The following is a 21,684-nucleotide window of genomic DNA, read 5'->3' on the forward strand; positions in this document are numbered from 1 at the left end:
CCGTTAAATTTAGTTCAAAATAATGGACGGCCTAGATTTTCTATCAGTATTTAATTTATCAATTACTTTAAAAAATATATAAAAGTGAAAAACCTATTTTATCCTTAACATCTGAATTTCTGAAACTCTACAAGCCAGTTTGTGGTTACACTTGCAGTTGCAGGTTTAGGATTTTCGATTAAATCATCGAAGAAGGTGGTCTAAAATCCATTTGTGGTCCTTGAAGGATTGGAAAAAAGTGGCGGAAAATAAGAAAGAAAGAACCATCTCTTTCTTAAACCAAACAAAATCGAATAGCATCCTAGGGTGTCTTTCTGCTCCCTCATCTTTATGGCTCCTAATTATTAATTACCCAGTTGCGTTTTAACTAATATATATGCAAGACTGAACAGTGAGGCAATGAAGGCTTATTCAACTGAAAAGCTTTATATTTATAATTACATGGTGGAGGAAGGAATTTTGGGGAAGGAAATGGACTATTAATTAACTTTTGTATTTTTTTTTTTTCAATCGGCGCATACATGCATACATACATGAGAGATCAAATAAAGGTTATATAAGCATGATTTTAAATATATATATATATATATATATATATATATATATATATATAAAAGAACACTAGAAGTGCCCAAGAAGGTATAAAAACCGGGAAAATATCCATCCCGAAACCAACATGCAGCCATTGGTTACAAAGAATTTACATGAGAGATCAAATAAAGGTTATATAAGCATGATTTTAAATTGCGGTTGCCGTGCCAAAAAAAAATTATATTGCGGACAATTATGAAAAAATGTAACTGATATAATCGTGGAGTACCACCCAATCGAAACGCAAAGGCAGATATAATGATTGAAGCTACGTTATTTAGTTGTCCCTCCAAGTAATCAACCAACAACACCCCCATCGGGAGCTATATAACATAGAGCATAGCCCTGATTCGTGGAATGTGGCAAGCAGTAGCACCAGCAAGGCAGCAACACAACTAAATACTCTAAGTCTGTCATAGGTTGGAGGATGACCAGATCATATTTCTTCTGGTGTTTTCATGTTCAAGGCTGTAAATGGACATCCATTTATCAAGAAACAAGTTGTTGTCACAGCTTATTCCCAAAAGGTCTTTGTGATAGTTGCACTTGAGAGCATGCATCTAACCCTCTCAAGTGTGGTTCTATTTAATCTTTCTGCTAGGCCATTTTACTGGGGTGTTCTAGCAACTGATTTATGACTGACAATTCCCATCTTTCTGAAATAATCATTGAAAAAATCAGAACAGAATTCAAGATCATTATCTATACAAAATCTCTTGATTTTCCTTTCAGTTTGATTCTCAATCGTTGTTTTCCAATTCTTGAAAGTCTCCTAAACCTCATCCTTAGTTTTGAGAATGTGAATCCATGACTTCCTTGAGAAATCATCTACACAAGTTAGGAAGTATCTTGCACCAGAATAAGATAGAGTTCTAGAGGGTCCCCATAGATCAGCATGTATCAAATCCAAGTTGCCTTTAGTTCTTTGTTGACCAACTCCAAACTTTGCTCTATAGGCCTTATCATAAACATAGTATTCAGAGAAATTCAGTTTCTCCACTTTGTCACCACATAGCAGACCTTGTTTACAGAGCTCCACTAGACCCCTTTCACTCACATGCCCTAACCTTCTATGCCACAACTCAGTTCTTGACATGTCTCTTACAGAAATTGAAGCTACTGACCCAACTACTATCTCTCCACTACTATCTCTCCTTCTAATGAGTATAAGCCATGCTTCCTCACATCCCTCATGACAATCCTTGAGTCCTTCATAACCTCCAATGTGTCATTTTCACCTCTGAACAGATAACCTTTTCTGTATAGTTCACCAAGAGAAATTAGATTTCTCTTAAGACCAAGAACAAATCTCACATCTTATATAATCTTTTCAATCCCATCATACAATTTTAATCCAATTGATCCAATACCTTGAATTTTACATGGCTTATTGTTTCCAAGTAACACCGACCCTCCCTGTAGCTTAGAGAACTTCTTAAACTAGGGCTTATCTGGTGTCATATGGAGCAAACAACTAGAATCCATAATCCATTCTCCATCAAATTTCCCAGAGCCTACCATTAAAGCTTCTGTAGATTCATAACCATCTTGGACTATCGTTGCATTTCCTCTTTCCTTTGATATATGAGAATTATAACCATTCTGCCTTTCAGGACAGAATCTTTGAGTGTGACCTTCCTTTTTGCAGTGTTAACATCTTATATTAGGCACATTTCCATTATTTCCTGACTGTGGCTTTGATTTCTTCTTCTCAAGATGGTTGTCTTTCTTGGTTCGTTTCCCTTAGACTATTAAACCTTCACCACTCACAGAAGCCTTTTGCTCGTTTCTTTCATTCAATTCCTTTGAGTTCAGGGCTTATTGAACCTCTAACAGGGACAAAGATTCTCTACAAGAGAGTTTCTTTAAAATGAGAGAAAGACTTTGGTAAAGCACACAATAGTAACAGGGCCTGATCTTCGTCATCAATAGTCACATCTATATTTTCTAGATCAAGAATCAGTTTATTGAAGACATCTAATTGAGATTCCACAATTCTATCTTCTTGTATCTTGAATGAATATAAGACTTGTTTAAGATAAAGACGATTTACTAGAGATTTGGTCATGTACAAACCTTCCAGTTTCGACCAAATTCCAGTTGTTGTTTTCTGCATCCTGAAGCCCACCCAAACAACTCCATTAGCCATAGGCTGCTTTTGAAACAGGGAAAGATTTGGGTCCCCTCTGACAACCCTTTCATTCCTTTGTTATTGGTGGAATTTCACTCCACTCTGATTGGGGGACACATGGGCATCGCGAAATCATTATGCCGCCTCCAGGATACATTTGTTTGGGATGGCATGTGAAAAGATGTCCATCATTTTATCACGGAATGCACTACCTGCCAGCAAACCAAATATGAAACAAAGATGGTGGTGGGTCTTCAACCACTTCCCATTCCGGCAGGTGTTTAGGGGGACCTCTCCTTAGACTTCATCACAGGTTTATCGCCATCTCATGGGTACACTTGCATACTGGTCGTAGTGGATCATTATTCTAAAGGAGCACACTACGGGGCATTACCTCAACACCATTCTACTTTTAAAATGGCCACCCTGTTTCTGGATATTGTTTACAAATACCACGATTTCCCTTGCTCTTTGGTATCAGATAGAGACCCCATCTTTATTAGCTCTTTCTGGCACAAGTTATTCCATTTAAGTGGCACGAAATTACAATTCAGTACTGCGTATCACCCGGAGACCGACGGTCAAACGAAAGTTATTAACAGGATCTTGGAGCAATATCTTTGTGCTTTTGTCCACGAGCACCCTGCCTTATGGTTCAATTTTCTAACTCTAGCTTAATAGAGTTATAATACTTCCACACATCCCAGTACTCTATCTCCCTTCGAAGTGATGTACGGAAAGCCACCTCTATCTATTCCACCATATTTATCAGGATCATCCCAAGTCGAAGCCACGGATTCCCTCATGATTGATAGGCAAGCCATTCATCTCCAATTGCAAAGACGCCTCTTAAAAGCTCAAGCCAACATGAAAGAATATGCTGATGCTCATTATCGATAGACATCATTTAATGTCGGTGACTTGGTGTATGTCCGTCTTTGCCCATGCTGGTAACTCTCAGTCTGCCCTCATTTTTCCAAACTATCCAAGCACTTTTATGGGCCTTTTGTTATTACTGACCGTGTGGGACTTGTGGCTTATCGCCTCCAACTTTCGACGGACTCCAAAATTCACAATGTATTTCATATCTCCCTCCTAAAACTGCATCGAGGCCCACCCCCCACATAGACTGCTCCTTTGCCTCCAATGCAAATAGTGAACCACCTAGTGGTTGAACCATAATCACTATTGGATTACAAATGAGATTTTTCCAAGAACCCCCCTTCTCGTCAGGTCTTGGTTCAATGGCAAGGCCCTGCCCCAAAAGACACTTCCTGGAAAGACTGGGACACTTTGCGTTCTGCTTATCACCTCGAGGACGAGGTAGAGTTTCCTGGGAGGGTTGTTGATAGCAATACGAATCAGAGAGATAATAGGCCCAAGAGGTAGTAAGAAGGCCCACTTACTTAGGTGATTACGCATGAAGACCATTAGCACAATATAGCTCTGATGCTCTGTTAGGAAGATAGTGGAATTCTGTTAGAGTGTGTTTGGATAAAGAATTTTAATTGAGGAAAGTAATTTATCAGAGAATTTAAATTTCTTTAATCTAAAATTCATTGTTTTGATGTTTTTTATGAAGAATTTAAATTTTTGGAATTTTAAAACAGAATTTTAAACAACTAAAAATGTGAAATTTTAATTTCCTTTTAAATTGTGAGAAATTGAAATTCTCTTCTTGATAGAAGAACCTTTCAAAATGTTCACGTATTTCCTTTATCACATTCATCCTCTCTTCCACCTGAAAGTTTCTGAAATCTCGTTCTCAAACTCGTTTTCAAAATGTTCACGTTGATGATTCTTTTCTTCAAGAAACATTGTCTAGGCTCGCGAAGCTTCGATTGAGTATGGGCATAAGGGGACACGTAGAACTGCACCCGTCAGTCAGGGGAGCAGCTGCCACTGCCCATCACGCGACAGAGGCACTCACCGGCACAGAGGGCCTAGGTCATGCCTTGCATCGTTGACTAAATGTTGTAGTTGGATGTGGTGGTATACGCCGCTGTGTCTCGGTTCCACTACGACTCCTCATACCGCATCAATATTATTTTCTTTGGAAGCACATCAACCATATATTTTCTTCTCTCTGTATTCATTTTCTTTCATCTTCATAATTTTAATTTTTTTTATCCAAATACAAAATTTTGAAAATAAAAGAATTTTAATTAAAATATTTGAAATTCTTAGAATTTAAAATTTCTTAGAATTTTAAATTACCTCATCCAAACGCATTCTTATTGTCTATGGTGAGAATTCTGTTATTGGAATTCTGTTTTTGCAAATTCTACCCGTTTTGTTTTATCCGCATCTGGCCAGTGATCCTTGCCAGCTCTGCACTATTGTAATAGCTTATAAATACCTGAAAATGGAATAATACAGAGCAAGAAGAATTATCATAGCACATTCATTTTCTGTAGCTTAGAAACCATAACAGAGACCAAGGAATATGCTGTTTTTGGTTAATTCTATAGTTCCCTGAGCCCTGAGGCACTATTTCTCCAAATCAAAGTGTCAACCACAGACTTTTGGACCCTCTACACTATCCAACAAATGGTGTAACTGCTGAATTAGAAACCCTTCTCTTCGCCATTTTACTTACCCACTTTTCTTCACACCATCTCCCCATGTTTTCCACCGTATAGCCTCTTTTTGATTCGAAAAAAGGAAGAGCTCGGGGAATAAGTTTGCCAACTTTCAACCTTCTGACCAAATTGCTGTATTGTATCTTAATTTCAATATGTAAAACTTACACCAGCAAAGCTTTAATTAACCTTTTGTAACTTGATTTTTAATTATGTATCAATCTTTGAACTTGAAATAAAGATTATTAGTAAACCAAAAACAAAAATAAATTGGGTCCCTTTTAATTAATTAGAACCGTGAGCTTTAGAGAGGGTGGGAAGAAAAAAAAAACAATTTTTATGGTTCCATTTACTTCAAGTGACTCAATGCTTTAAAAGAAGTTTGTAAGTGTGATTTTTAATCAAGCATTCATGAGAAAAAATGTCCATAGTCTCTCTCCTTAGGGGAAAATTGTCAAACACCATTGAGAATTAAGAAAACAAATATTACAAACCAATATCAAGTAAAAAAAATGAAAGTTAAAGAACATATAATAAGAAATCAAAGCAAAAAATTAGAAATTAACCATCAATCATATAAGATAAGAAAAAAAAGAACCAAAATTCATTCCCTCTACTTAGGTGTGATCCGTGAGATAAAGAGATGAGGATAAGGTAGGAGAGTAATGCTTGTTTCAAGCTTCCTTGGTTGCCTTTTGGTGGAACTTCAATGGTAGAGGAGGCAAGCTTAGGTGATTGGGTTCCAATGAAGGTGTGTGGTGTTTAAGAGAAGGAAAGAGTCAGTTAAATGACTTGAATTATAAACTCATATGTTTATTATGTATGCATTATTTTATTATTATTCAATCTCAACATGAGAGAAATAGTAGAGGGGAGGGCTGCACAAATATTCTCAAGGAAAGGGAGTCTCTACACAAAGGCCCCTAAGTTCCCTTGAACTGTCAGTATCCGTTTTTATGTGTAAAACTTGAAATGATTCTAACTTTTAAGTCAAATAAATTCATTTTAAGTTGAAACCTTACGATCTGCTTAATTTATGTTTATAAATAATTATTACGAATTAATTCTTTTCTAACTAATTTCAAATTATGATAAGTAATTTGGCATTTTTCAGTCAGAAAAATATTTTAATTTCATTGCAACTCTAAAAATTCCCAAATTTTTACATAAATCATATTAATACATTTTACTGTAAAAAAGCATTTTAATACATTATATCTGTATTCATCAATATATAAAAAAAAACATAAATAAAAGGTTAACAGACAGTTAATACAAAGCAAAGGTGGGGGTGTTACACTTACACCCTTAAATATTTGATAATTTTTCCCAATAAGACATTAATTTTCGTTTACTTCTATTTTCTTGTTAAGAGATAGAAGAAAATGGGTGGATATTGGCTCTAATAAATCATTGAGTGTTTCTTTTCTTTTATTTGTAGATGTTATCATTGGCCTAGGCACTGTTTCAACTACTGTAGGCTTATAACAGGTGGGATTGCAACAACTATGTCTACAAAAAAGTGAGAGAATCATTTCTACTAAACATACATAATTTGATATGCAATAGACAAACACATATAGATGATACTATGAATTTGTTGCATCTTACTGGTTTTATGAAAAAGATGTAAACAATCATTTGTACAAAGCTGTGGACACTATCTAAGTATAGTTGAGAGATTTATTGCATTTGTTCATGTTGAAAATATATACTACCACTCTACCAGTGATTTTGTAATTTCTATAATTATTCTCACTGCACGCTCTTTAATAATTAGTGTTTCATTCCATCCTTTAGTCTTCAAGTGATTGTTCCTTGTCACTTAAATGTTATTGTAAAGTATCTGCTTTCTTTATAACTTCTAAACTTTCATCATTTATATGTACACATTTGTTGGTTCTTTTTGTATAAGTTCTGCTTCACTTACACATGCACAAGATCAAAAACAAGAAAAACACAGCAAATAATACACAGCAGAGCAAGAAACAAAGATTTACGTGGTTCAGCAATGTGTCTACATCCACAGAAAAGTGCAGCTCCTCATCATCACATTGATCATGAAATTACAAATTCAATATAAGCAGCAACTAGCTTTGATCTCTCTTCGTTTCTCTCTTTCAAAACCTCTCTCAATCACCTAGCTTTCTTTTTCTATTGAACTCTTTATTTTTCTCAGTTTTCATTTTTCCGCTTCTCTATTTTCAGCCACTCTCTAAATCACCACACACTGCATTACATGATCAAGAGTATATATACACTCTAAAAGCTAGTCCTAGGAACAAAGGCTATACATTGGTGTCAAAATCAATTCAGTTATAATAACTGAAAACAGATATGACAACACTACTTTAAAGTCTTCTCACTTGTACCAATTGTGATTTTGAGTCACACACCACAACATTTAATGAATATTCCTTTTGATTGTTAAATGTCCAACTCTTATTTCTTATGAAATTTTGTTTGAAGCGACATTAATTTTAACGTGAAAATATTCTTTTTGCATCTTTTAATCTACTTGTATAATTTCATGACATATTCATCGGCTTTCTTTTGCTTTAGAGCATTCATTCGAAGATGCATTCTCTTTGATTTCTTCAACCAACTTTTTCTTTCATTTTCATTACGTGCCTCACTTTTTCCAATTCAATTTCTCATAACTGGAATCTTAGAAAAATAAGTTTCAACTAAAAAAAATTGAATTGAAAAAATGTGAAGCATGTAATGAAAAATAAGAAGAAAAAAGTTGATAGAAAAAATTGAAAATGCAACATAAAATAACTCTATTTAGGTGGTTGATTTGTAGTATAAGAAAGTCAATAAATATGTTATGAAATTATATGTAAATCAAAAGATACAAAAAGAAAAATTAGATGTTAAAATCATGCTGACAACTTCATATGGAACAAGAGTTGGACATTAAACAATTAAAAGGATTTATTAAATGTGTGGAAGAATACAGAACATGATGAAAATGTAGAAGTAGTTTTGAAAATGGAAAATACTTTACAAAATGATTTAAAAGACAATGAACAAAAACTTGAATACTAAGAAGCATTGAACCAAACACTAATTATTAAAGAGCTTGAACGTCATTTGAGAAATTACAAAAATATATTTTTTCAACAGGAACACACATGATACATTTACTATTTACTACTTAGATATCATGTCCACCGCTTTGTACATATTATTGTTCACACCTTTTTTTTTTCAAAAATACCAGTAAGACGTACAACAAATTGACAGTATCCTATATATTTGCCTATTACATATCAAATTGTATGTTTGGTAGAAAGGATTCTCTTATTTTTGCTTTTGTTGACATAGTTCTTGTAATCCCATTTAATATACTTTGGCCTCAAATACAATAATTTTAATTAAAAATTAATTTTTTTTTCTCAACTCATCTCTCATTTGGAACTTGATATTAGAAATAAAACAGATTCATTGGAACTAAAAATTTAATTAAATGAAAGATATTTTAGAATTAATTAAAATTTTCTTATAATTAAGACCAAGAAAAAAAAATTATTATATTTAAGATCGGAGTAGTAGGTCTTACGGTAGGAGAAATGTGATGTCGCTACCTGTTACGTGAAACCAGGCTTCCAATGTGAATTTAGGATACCAATCTGAAAGTACGAAAAAAAAAACATGAATAGCATGGTACTATGACTCTTCTCACTAAAGATTGTTAAAAAAAGCACATCCTCTATTAAAGGGTAAAACATGACAATAGAAGAGAACAAAAGCAACGCAAAAACATATTTAAGAAAGAATAAGAGGATGGGCATATAAAAACAAAAAGGTAACAACATGTTAAATTTTCTTTAAAAAAAAGGAAAAAATGAAAAGAGAAAGACACTAACATTATGCATTATGCATTCTGCTTCAACCATGCAGCGACTGCTCCAAGCGCGTGATCCTCACAACAGCGTAATTGTAACATATATATGAGCTGGCTCCATTAAAAAAATGTTGGGACTTGGTAATTAATTAAGATTACAGGGATAACTATTTAATTATACTTGAATTGAATTGGTCTTGAAAAATAATGAATGCATTAATGCTATCGTTAATGCTTTATAAGTTACTACATTTAATATTATCAAGCTGTATTATGTAGAGGAATTAATAATCCGTTTTTCAAGCTGTATTAAATAAAATCATGAATGCTTAGTAAAAAACATTTTTACAAAAAAATAATAATTAAATTTAAATATGTATAATTTATTTTTGTAAATAAAGTATAGCTTTTTAAAAAAGAAAAATCTATTAATATTAAAAGGTATTTTCTTTATAACATTTAATATTGTTTTTAAAATTTATGCATTTATTAATATTTTTTAATTTTTTTCATAAAAAGATGTATTTTATTAATATAGCTATAAATATTTTGTGTGCTTGATTATATTTCACCCTTATCCTTCCATAAAGTTAATTCTTATTTACTGATATCATTTTTATGGGTATTTAATGATACCATTTAATATAAATTAAATAATTCCTTTATTCTGAGAAGATTCAAGTTTAAAATGATATTTGGTTTTTTTTTATAAGTCTTATTTTTAATATTTCTTGTATTAATTATTTTTACATTAGAAATATTATTCCTTACAAGAAGAGAAGTTATAAGACTTAAGTTTAATTAAAATGATGTGTTTTTTATTATAAGATTCAATCTCTAATATTTTTTGTATTAATTATTTTTATATTACAAATACTCATCATTAAAAAGGAAGAAAATGCATTGAAAAAAAAAATAGAAGAGATATGAGTATTAATGAAAATGATAGTTTTAAAAAATTAAAAATTTAATTTAATTAATTATTTTTCTTAAGCTTCACGAGTTAATGAGTTAGATGACCGAGTCTTATATATAAGAAGGAATGAGATATTTATTTGTACCCAGATTTACATATATCTTTGTATTAATTGGTTATCGGTCTTTTGCCCCTTTTGTTTTTGTACAAAGCCATACACGATAAATAAGGGAATAATAGAAAAAGTAAAACTTATAATTAGTAAAAAAAATTATGATATTCTGGCTCTTATTTTTTTTTCCTCATAAATTTTTACACCTTTAAAATATTACTTTGTTTATTTTTTTTATTTAATTATGTGGGGATAATTAGAATGTTAATCGATCACATATCGTGATATAGCATGTGACATAAAAGTGTGACATAAATGTAATTCATGGAAAAACTCCAGATTATTTTTTCTGTGTAAAACTTTATCCTATTCTAAACATTCAACTTGCACAAAAATATTTAGTAGTTTTACGCATAAAAAATGTAATAATCACCTTATCTATTAAATTGTTGGGTAGTTTTTATGTATATTTATCTAATTTTCAATTTTGTTCATTCTTTTTCAATCTGATGTTATAGTAAACAAACAAAATGAAAGAGAAGCACGACATTTCTAAAAATTCGTTGAACAAAAATACACCAAAAATTATTATAAACTACAATATATATCTTATTAGTTATTTGTCTCTAATACAAAAAGATCTTGCCAATAAAATATTAACATATTGTTTATTACTGATATAGGAGTTTGTTAATACTTACGCCAGTCTTCTCCTTCATTAACAACAACCACCATCTGAATGTTGATGCCGGTCGCGACAATTTGATGTTAATTGTCGACAACTTTGTTTTTCCTGTTATGAATACTGGATCTCGTGACCAAACAGTTTATCTATATATGAATTATGCAAAACACCATGCATGTATAAAAATATATAAGAAATCAACAAGAATGCTTATTCAAAAAAGTCAATTAAAAATACAAAATTAACTTTCAAATTATGTCATCCATGGAGACAACTGAAATACGAAAGAAATCCAACCTTGAAACTATTTGAAGACCAAACAACATAAATTAAAGTTTTGCACATTTTACTCGGGTGGAATTAGCGGATGACGGGGGTGAGATATTTGGGCGATGCGTGCTCTTCTGAAAACGTGGGTTAGGATAGAGAAACCTGCATTTTACTTTTTTTGTTTTTAAAGACTTAATGTTAAATAACAAGAGTATCCTTAAAAGAATTCATTAAGATTAAAGATATGGTTGAGTTTTTTTGTTCATATATAATTTTTTGTTGTAGGCTACTAATTAACGCAAACCCTATAGGCTAAGAGAGGGGCTAGATAGTTGGACGGCGAGGAGACCCTTCTCATCACTTGCTCTTCTGAAAACTTGAGTTAGAAGAGAGAAACATGCTTTTTTTATTTTTTTTAAAAAATGATGTTAAATTGTAAGAGTAACCTTAAAAGAATTCATTAAGATAAAAGATATGGTTGAATTTTTTTGTCCATAATTTTTTTTTTGCATGCTACCATGCACTCCAACTAAAAAATAATGTGTGCGGCGTATTTTATATATATATATATATATTTCTTGACATTATCAGTTCTGAGGGAGTAGAACATGATATTATAAAAATGTATTTTTGTTAATTATATAATATGAACATTTTATATTATATAACATGTAAATATTATGCTATTTCTTTGTTTCTTCTTGGAGTTCAATGAGGAATATAAATGCATTTATATTTATATATAATATAAGGAGGAAGTACTATAATACAATTTTTTATTTTTTACTGTTGTAATATAGTATTTTATAAATTCAGAAGTAGTGATATGTGACAAATAAGTTATATTTTAGGAAATTAAAAACCAAAGTCTTGGAGATGAATGAGGTTTGCTAATATAGGCCAAAATTATATTTAAAATGGAACCAAATTTATATTATTTTTAAAATAAAAAGTTGAATTGGCTCTGTGGTAAAGTCTTTTTTCTCCATTTTAAATTTTACCTCCGAATAGAAATAGATTATGGGTTAAGAATGTGAATGTTGTTTGAGAAAATAGGTTATGTGATAATTTATATATATATATATATATTTGGTGAGACAATGAACTTTTCATCTAAGGTAAACGTACTTTTACTTATCCGATTAGATTGGTGAATCATAGCTGGTATGTTGGTTTACTTTTTAAATCTAAATACAGTTTTAAGCATATTTTAAATTGTTAGAAAGTAGAAACTATGCAAATTTATGCCTTGATTTTTTGCTTGTTGTCATCTACATGACTGTGTATACCGTTGTGGACATGGTTTGCAGATTTAAGTTCATTTCAATTTGATGCCAATGCTTTTCTAATAGTCCAGAGTTAATGTTCCAGCAGAACCTACTATTCATCATAGAAGTTGAACCATGCATGTTAGACTTATAGCACCACTTAATCTATAAGGAAGCTGAAGCATAAAAGATTCAACTGTCAATATCGTATTAAATTCTTTGTTTATCAATACCAGTTTGTATTTAAAGTTCAGAATATTATCTAAACAACCCATCTATTAAGGAGCCACATGCAGTGTCTTGAACATACTGCGCGTAATGTTCAGCTTAAGATGTCAGTCAATTAATTGTTTAATAAATGTCAAAGAAATATTAATCTTAATCTAAATTTTAGCACTTACATTTCAAATTCCATTGCTATTCACTTCATCTGTAGTTTAGATTCATTATTAATTCATTTTGCAAGGTTTCTTATGTTTTCTTGTTCGCCAAGCTCCTACTATGTTCAAATGGACTATCAGCTTTTCCAAGTCAAACAAGTCACTAACTAAAATCAAACTTGCAATTTGGTAAAATTTAGTAAGCACTATGTTAGGCACAGGGGTTTAGAGCTGGACTTCAAGGGCCAATAACCTCCCACAACCGAAAAAGGGAAATACTTGATATTTTTCATTGTCTTGCCTTATTACACAAGTCCTATATTTATAGCAAAACTACAAATAACAGATTTTGAAATTTTACAGAACATGATAATAACAGAATGGTGGAAATGGATTCAGCAATTGAAATTGGCAGGCAAGCAGAGGACAAGGTTGCCAAGTCAGCATCAAGACCGTTAGAGGTAGTCCTTGAGGTACCCAGGTTTAGTGTTCTTTCTGTTGTAGCTTGCAAAATCACCTTGTCCTCAAGATGATAAACTGACTTCAATTGTTTCCAATCTTTCCAAGAAGTTTCTTGTGGCAAAAGACCTTCCCATTGGACCAACACCTGAAGTTTGGAGTTCGTGTCTTGGGGGTACCCAAAAATCACTAAGGGAACAATGATAGGTTGGTTGTCAGTGGTAATGGTGGGTAAAGGCAAGGGAACACTGGGGTTCGTAGTGGAATGATGAAACGGTTTTAGCAATGAACACTGGGTGGATGCAGGCACCTTCAGGTAACTTGTAGGTCCCATTCCTGTTAAATTAATCTATCTAGACAGCATTTGCACCCTAGACAGAAATAAATGGGTATTTTAAGCTGAGACATGTTCACATTCGAAAGCATTTTCATGACACACATCCACCAAAGCTTGCACTTTAAGAGTTGGTTATATCCACAGTCCATGTGCAGAGGGAAGTCTCGTATGCAAATTGGCCACCCAATACTACATTAATATTGTCCACACCAGATGGATTGTAGTAACTACTTTATGGGTTATAGTGTTAGGTTGTTAATTAGTATGTGTTTGTCATTATAGAGATAAACTTCATTCTCATGATCAATCCAAAGCATATAAACTAACATAGTTCAAAAGTTATCAAAATATGTAACAACTATGTAGCTGAACTCATTTACAATGGTAGCAAACAAATCATGCCCTCTGCACTGAAAAATTAAGAATGAAATCTTTAATTTCGTCGGCAGCCCTATCCAGTGCCGTCCTTCCGTCTGCATCTTTTACATCATATTTTGCTCCAGCTCTCAAGAGTTCTTCAATTTTTGGCTTGTCACCTTCTGAGGCAGCTAACAGCAGAAGGATGTCCACGGGGTGGATGTTTTGGCTTAGAAGAGCCTCCATTTTATCATATGTACCTTCTACTGCAAGCATCCCCATATAGTTGAAGTACTGCAAAAGATTATGAAATATGAATTCTGATGTGATTATGAAGTACTGCAAAGGATTGTGACGTAATAATTACTGCTACAACATAAAACCATTTTCCAATCAAATGCGTCTTCTTTTCCAAAACTGAATTTCCAAATTACAATAAGCTAGGAAAGTAAATAAAAGAACAGGGAGAGGTAAAGAGGCATTGAATAAAGTAGATACTCAATAAAGTTGCACTGTTTCAACTGAACTATACACAAAAAATTTAGAGAGAAACTCCTGAAATCTTTGATTAGAAATACCTGAAGGTCATGAAAAAGTGGATATATGTTAATGCAGAGAAAAATCAAGCAATGTGTTTGCTTGACTTTTTTATGACAACATATAGATATGTGCGGCAGATGAGAAGATCTAAAGTTCAGAAAGTTATCATCTGATTACTAAATTTCCAAATTACTTATTGCATTGTCCATTCCTTCCTTTAAAGTGACTTCAGAACTCATATAGTGTCATCTAACATAGTTAACCTAGACATATATATTCCGTCTACTGAATATATCTTAAATGAAGTGTTATCCAACATCCTCACCATACTGTTTCTACAGTGTATTCAGAAAATAATGTCGATCCCTCAATTACAACATCAGAATTCAGAGAAAGGGAATTCAAGAAAACCACAAGAAGACAATCTAGAGTAACATACTTCCTAGATGGGATCAATGGATGATTAGGAGTTACCTTCATTACATTTAGAGGGAGTACTAGCCTAAGGTCTGTCTAAGTGGCATATCCTATGTAGCAATTTGTGGTAGTGGACTCAATCTATAACCTTGTTATCAATCTACAACCTTGGTGCACTACTAGTGGGGTCTGCACAATATTTATTTAACTTTACACTTAGAGATAGTTCTCACAGTTTACATCATTTAAGAATAGAAACCAACAATGATCAATAAAGAATGAATGGAATGTGAATGTACTTCTGTCTATTTCCCAGCAATGCTGCAAGATGGCTTGGCAAATGCCTTAGCATTATTTGTGTATTATGTGACTACTGTGATACTGTTACCTGGATCAGAGGTCTGATCCTTTTATATCATTCCATTCCATGACAATCTTCTCAATGAGACTTGATAAAGGTCTTTTAATAATAAAAGAATGGAGAATGAATACATTATAGCTTAAACTTGGGCAAAAAGCAGGCAGATTTAAGCTCTTATTTATCTTAGCAATTCCAATTCATCTCAACTGTCCATCTTTATGGAAGGAATACACAATTACTTATCGATCTTCATTTCTGCCTCTTTCCTTCTACAATAATATTTCTGCTTCATTTTCCCTTTCCCTTCCCAGATTTTCTTAATCTAAAAAATACACTTATAAAATTATGATCTTGACCCTACTAGCTCTTCAATGCTAGAGTGAATACTTATGTTTCTCTTCAGCAAGTTATATTAAATTGAAACCATGATGAAAATTGTTCTCACAAATTCAGAGTCGCTCCAAGACATCAGTCTAGTAATGCATAAGCATAATCCTCCATAGTTGCAGACGTTTAAAACTTTCACACAACAAACTTTATTTATATTCGTTAATAGCTTTAAACTCCTAAAGGGAAAAAAATAGCAAGGTCCTTTTTCTAACCATGGAGAGTGACTCAATTGTAAATTCTCAAAAAAAAATTAAGTGGGGAAAAAAGAAGACAAATTTAAGCCCATGTCATAATTATTGCAATTCCAGCCCAAAATCAATTTTCCATCTTAATATAAGAAATACAAAATTGCCAATTTATCTTCATTGATGCCTTTTTTTTTCTCCTTCAATTATATTTCTGCCTCCTTTTCCCTTCCATTTTCCCAGATTTTTTATTTTATTTTAAAAGATAATGTGACAAAATTCCAATCTTAACCAAGAGCAATGAAGCTTACAAGAAGGAATTTGATAGGAACCCAGAGAAGTTCAAAATTGATAAAAATAACAAAGGACAAAGAACAATCATTGAAATACGAAGAATGAGTAAGAATGCTCCTCCAAGGGCGTCACCTTCACAAAAAGAGTTTCCCTTTTCTCACAACCTTTCTAATTCTCTGCATGTCCTTTTATTTATCTAATTGATCCCCTCGATGTAACTTCCTAACCCTTTTAAAAACTTGCACTCATTTTTATCCCCAGCAACTTATATGAAATTGAAAAATCCAAATGAAATACAAAATTATTCTCACATCTTAAAGCCACTCCAACATCACATACCAGCAATGCATAAGCACAATACATGTCCACAAGTTCAAATTTTCCAAACAAAAAACATCGAAACATCATTCTTATCCCTTACTTGCTATATTCTCCCAACATAAACAAAAAAAACAACAATGAACCTCCACACCAGAACCACATGCCCAAGCATGACACAATTCCATACACACAACCAACATAAAAATGAACATCAAAACTTCAAATTTTCTGAAACAACAAACATAGAAACATCATTCTTATTATCCCTTACTTGCAATAACCTCTACACAAACAAACAAACAAACAACAACGAACCTCTACACAAGAACAACATGTGGGAGATATAAGGTGGGTTGGATGGTTAAGGGAAAAGCGAAGAGGGGAAAGGTCGTGGGGAACCCATATGCTCTCAAAAATTAACATTTTTCCGATAAAAAAAAAAAACAGAAGCACATGCACAAGCATAAATGTGAACAACACCAATTTTCACTTTCACAACTTGAGACGCCAACCTACCTGTTCCACGTCATCTCTATCGAAGTCATCACGGCCCTGGCTGCCATAGATGCCAGCACCTTGGGCATCAACGCCGTTCTTGCCGAACCTGAACCAGCACGTGGATTTGGAGCCATTAGAGGGTCCAATTATTCTAGAGGTGAGGCTGTGCGACCCAACTCTTCTTCGGGTGCCCAGAAACCGTGAGGCCAAGTTTGAGGCAGAGACGTGCGGTGAAGGGAAGGCATTATTATTATTGGGGTTGGAAGTGATGGGGTGATGGTGGTGGGTGATGCATGGGATAGAAGCCATTGTTGCTGAGCTGTGAAACAAGCTTGGGTTGTTCCACTTCTACTTCACTTGTGTTCTATGTTGCTATCCACCCACGTGTCTTCTGAAACTTGAAGATAGATGGGGAAATGATATGGTGCTTTCCACCTACCCTATGTTGTTGTGCATCACTATTTTGGGGCCTTTCACATAAGAATCCCATTCTTTTTGCACCTCCCCTTCCACGTTTCTTTAAAAAAAATAATTAAAAAGAACCCAAAATATCCTTATCCGTTCTCTTCTTTTCTTTCCATTTTGGTTTCCCATTTGCCTCCACCCTCTTTCAACTTTCTTATAACTCATTTTTCTCCATTTTTTTTATAAAACTAGCTTATAAACTAGCTGAAAACTTAAGAACTATAAACTAGAAGCTAAAAAATTGGAAGTTAGTAGGAAGTTGGTTAATAAATGTCAAATGTCAAGGACATATTTAATATTTCTGATATTCTAATTTTATTTCTTCTTTTAGTTTTCCACGGGTCTTTTCCTTCTTCGGAAGCAATCATGTTCAAGGCACAAACAAGTACTAAATATGAATACCTCTCTCAATTGGAATTCGAACCTTGGCTCACCATATTGTGGGAGACTAACACATTTCGCTAGACCAACCATTTTGTTTCTAATAACTTATCATCTTAAGAAATATGGCATTCTTTACTTTCACAAATTGAATCAATAAAATAAAAATCATGCAAGGAACCAAATTAGGTCATATAATTTTAAAACATGAAAATTCTTCCGTAAATAATTGTAAAGATCATACGATTCAAATAATTTATAACCTTAAGAAATGGTATAGCGATGACAATTAACAAGTTGACTAGTGCATGTGTGTAAGAACCTAAAATTAGATATTAGGTTTTTTCAAACAACAAAAAAAGAGGATTTTTAAATTGAATAAATTAAAGGATAAAACAAAATTTCAAATAAAATCATGCTAATTGAGAAGAAAAAAAATGTTAATAGCTTAAACGCTAGCTTAAGCTAATTTAGGTAACTTAATAAGTTACATGAATTAGCTTATGGAAAATAAGCCCATGTACCAAACAAATTTTTTTATCAAAGTCACTTATAAACTAATCAAAGAAGCTAATAAGCTCCTCAAGAGCTTTAAGGTTTAATGTTTTATCTCTCTCAACCAACCAATGCTTTTAAAATTGGACCATCAAAACACTAGTTCAAGATTTAATGGTTGAATCATGATTGAACTGGTCAAGACATTGGTTCAAAGTTTAATGATTAAATCATAATTGAACCGTAGTAGTAATAATGATAATAAAATATAATATTATAACTTGAGAACACTAAATCAAAAATAAAAACACAAAAATCTATATCAAATATATCATAAAACTTAGGTTTAAATTTTAATAAAATACAATAAATTCAATTAACAATAAACATATTGAATAAAAAAATTACAAATTAATATAACATAAATTATAAGAAATTAAGATAAAAAAAATGGAAACTAATATAAATGACTAAATTATATGTTTTATAAGAAAAAATAATAATAATTGATAAAAAAAAATAACTTATATCAATTTGTAAACCTTACTAAATATGTGTTTTATTTATTTTCGAATTATTTTAGATTAAATATGAAAAATTAGAATTATGGATTCAAACAATTTTTTATCGATCATCGGTTATGGATGGGTCATTAAGCCGATTTTTGATCGGTCCAGTTCACTCTTCAAAACAATGGAAAAACCTACTCTAACTTGCAATAGTTGCCAAATTGTAAAATGTCCATTTGAACTTGCTTGATCTCTTCAATTGAAGAGTTTGTATTTTTTTCATATACATCCAAAAATTTCAATATTGGAACGATAATTCACATCATAAAACTCATTTGATCTTATAAATTGTTAAAATGTTCAAATTTTAATTTTCTGATAAATTCAGTTATATTTTGATTCATCCTCTTTTTCAAGGGTTTCATAATTGGACATTAAACTATGGGAGTGGCTAGTGTTACGCATTGCACTACTATGTGAATGTATGTATATGAAAGTTTTGATGATGTCAAGATGTAAGCAACACAAGAGTACTTCAAGTCAAAAATCAAGATCAAGAAAATAAGATAAGACTTAGTTTATTATTGTTAAAAGAATCTCTTATTGGTTGAAAAAGGTTTGGCCTCAAAACATAATTTTCAAAATGATTACAAATTTTTTTAAAAGTATTTTATCATTGCTAAAATAAGGGTTTTTCTACTGGTAATCAATTACTAGAGGCAAAGTACTATAGAAACTTTTCAAAAAGAAGTTTAAAATTTGAAATTTAAATGTTGTAATCAATTACCACTTTATTGTAATCAATTACCAGTAAATGTAACTTCAGAAATTCAAATTGGAAAGTCATGACCCTTTAATGTGTAACTGTGTAATCGATTACCAAGGCTGTAATCGATTACCAGTAAGAGAATTTTTTAAAAATATTCTGAAAAGTCACACCTCTTTAAAAGTTTTTGAAAAGCCATCAAGAGACTATAAATATGTGACTTGTCAACGAAAAAGAGTTTTTCAAGATCTTATTGTCTTATTTTCTCATAAACAAATCATTTGTCAAACACTTGAAAATCAATTAAGTATTCTTATAAGATTTTCAACTGTATTATCTTTTCTAAATGAGAAAATAAATATTTGTACTTTCTTGAAAAAAAATTATTGTGATCTCTTGAATTGCAAGAATCCTGAACACAGGGGAGAGGGATTCCTAAGTAGTTCAGAAGTTCCAAAAGAGTTTTACAAAGATAGTGAAAATCTCAAATGGATTATTTGAGGATTGGACGTAGGCACGAGAAGTGACCGAACAGGTATAAATCGAATTTGTAATTCTCTTTTATCTTATCTCATTTATTTTATTACAATTGATTCTGTCTTACACTCTTAAAAACATCAATTAAATTGATTAGTACTTCTTCTGTATTTTAAATCTATCATATATCATTTAAAGAGGAAATTAAAACTTGTTAGTCGAAAATTTTTATAACTTAATTTATTCTCTCTTAAATTATTGAGATCAATTATCCAATATTACATGCATTGTTTTTTTTTTCACGTAGGCTACAATTTTCTCCATTTGTTGTTTTGCAGGAGATGTCACTTTGATTACCTTCTTTTCAAGTCTTTTCAGGAAACGGTAACTCAAAATCAGAGTCGTCTTCTACACTAACATCTTCATTACCTAATTGCTGATCTAAATGGATCCTTCCATCATCATCACACCAACGTGAAAATGAAAGTTCTCTACGAATGCCAGGACCTAGGCTTTCACTACCAACATCATCAATCACTGTGAAATCAATATTCTCTGAATCCAATTCACTATGTATCATCTCCTATTGTACATCAAGCTATATCCATGTATATACTCTTACATCCAACTTATGTTTAATATCATCACTTGTCACCAAATCCAACAACATAAGTACACTTCAGCGCATAACACAGCTAGTACATTGACCACTGATCAGGCACAGGACCTGCTTCTATAATTGAATCATCATTAATTAAAAATACTAAGAATTTAATCAAAACTTTCCTTTTCAAGACAAAAAATAAAGGGCAAATACAAATTATGGGTTGTTCGGCACTGCCATTTTTCAACCGACCCAAAATCAGCTCATAGTCACCAAACATGAAGCTGAATAAAAAGATCATTACTTTGATAAAAAGGTGAGAGAGATATAAACACCCATTTGAGCTAAATTTACCTCGTACAAGTCAAACACGAAGAAATTCCATAAAAATGGAACCTTTGAGATCAAACACAGGCTTTTGATCATACCCATCATGAAAATTTGATAATAACATTTAATTTTAATTTTCACGAAGCATGGAACTAACCTGGGGATGATTGATTGAGAGAGAGAACGAAACAGATCTGAATTTGAACGCTTTGGATCTAAAGCTTGGTTTTGATGGAAGAAGATGCTGTAGGCGTTTTGAGGAATTGGTTTGAAGGTAACATTATTTAATATGAAAATTTTATTTTGTATCAGCATGTCACTTATTTTAAAATGGAGTATTATATACGAACAAATTTGATGAGGAATATATTAAAATACTTTTAAATAATTTATTTTAAAAAGTTATACCAACAAAATTAGTTATGAATGAAGAAATTATTAATATAATCCTTACATGTGCATCCGTTGGATATTTTGGTCCTCAAAAGTAAAAACAAAACCTTATTTATGGTCAATTATTTTAGTCCCCACCATAGTCCTTGTTAGTTCACAGATTTGGCGGCATGAGACTTTAATGACAATCAAGATGCATACATATGACCAAAAAGTGCAGCCAAATTTAAGAAAAATGTTTGTATTTTAAATTTTAATTATAAAATGACTCATACGTACCAAAGAGTATTCTAAAAAGACTTGCTAAGAAATCAAAACAA

General features: G+C 32.1%; 1 protein-coding gene across 1 annotated transcript; it reads right to left on the reverse strand.

Annotated features, from left to right (window-relative positions):
* Nucleotides 1–13,850: 13,850 nt before the first annotated feature.
* LOC100500557 (ankyrin repeats-containing protein) lies at nucleotides 13,851–17,333 on the reverse strand. The gene is made up of 2 exons (NM_001249145.2): nucleotides 16,963–17,333; nucleotides 13,851–14,232 (listed from the first exon to the last, which is right to left on the reverse strand). The coding sequence occupies exons 1-2, from the start codon at nucleotides 17,251–17,253 to the stop codon at nucleotides 13,978–13,980; spliced, it is 546 nt and encodes a 181-aa protein (NP_001236074.2). The 5' UTR covers nucleotides 17,254–17,333; the 3' UTR covers nucleotides 13,851–13,977.
* Between the last annotated feature and the right edge of the window lie 4,351 nt (nucleotides 17,334–21,684).

Source organism: Glycine max, chromosome 8 (assembly GCF_000004515.6).
Source record: "Glycine max cultivar Williams 82 chromosome 8, Glycine_max_v4.0, whole genome shotgun sequence".
Taxonomy (NCBI): domain Eukaryota; kingdom Viridiplantae; phylum Streptophyta; class Magnoliopsida; order Fabales; family Fabaceae; genus Glycine; species Glycine max.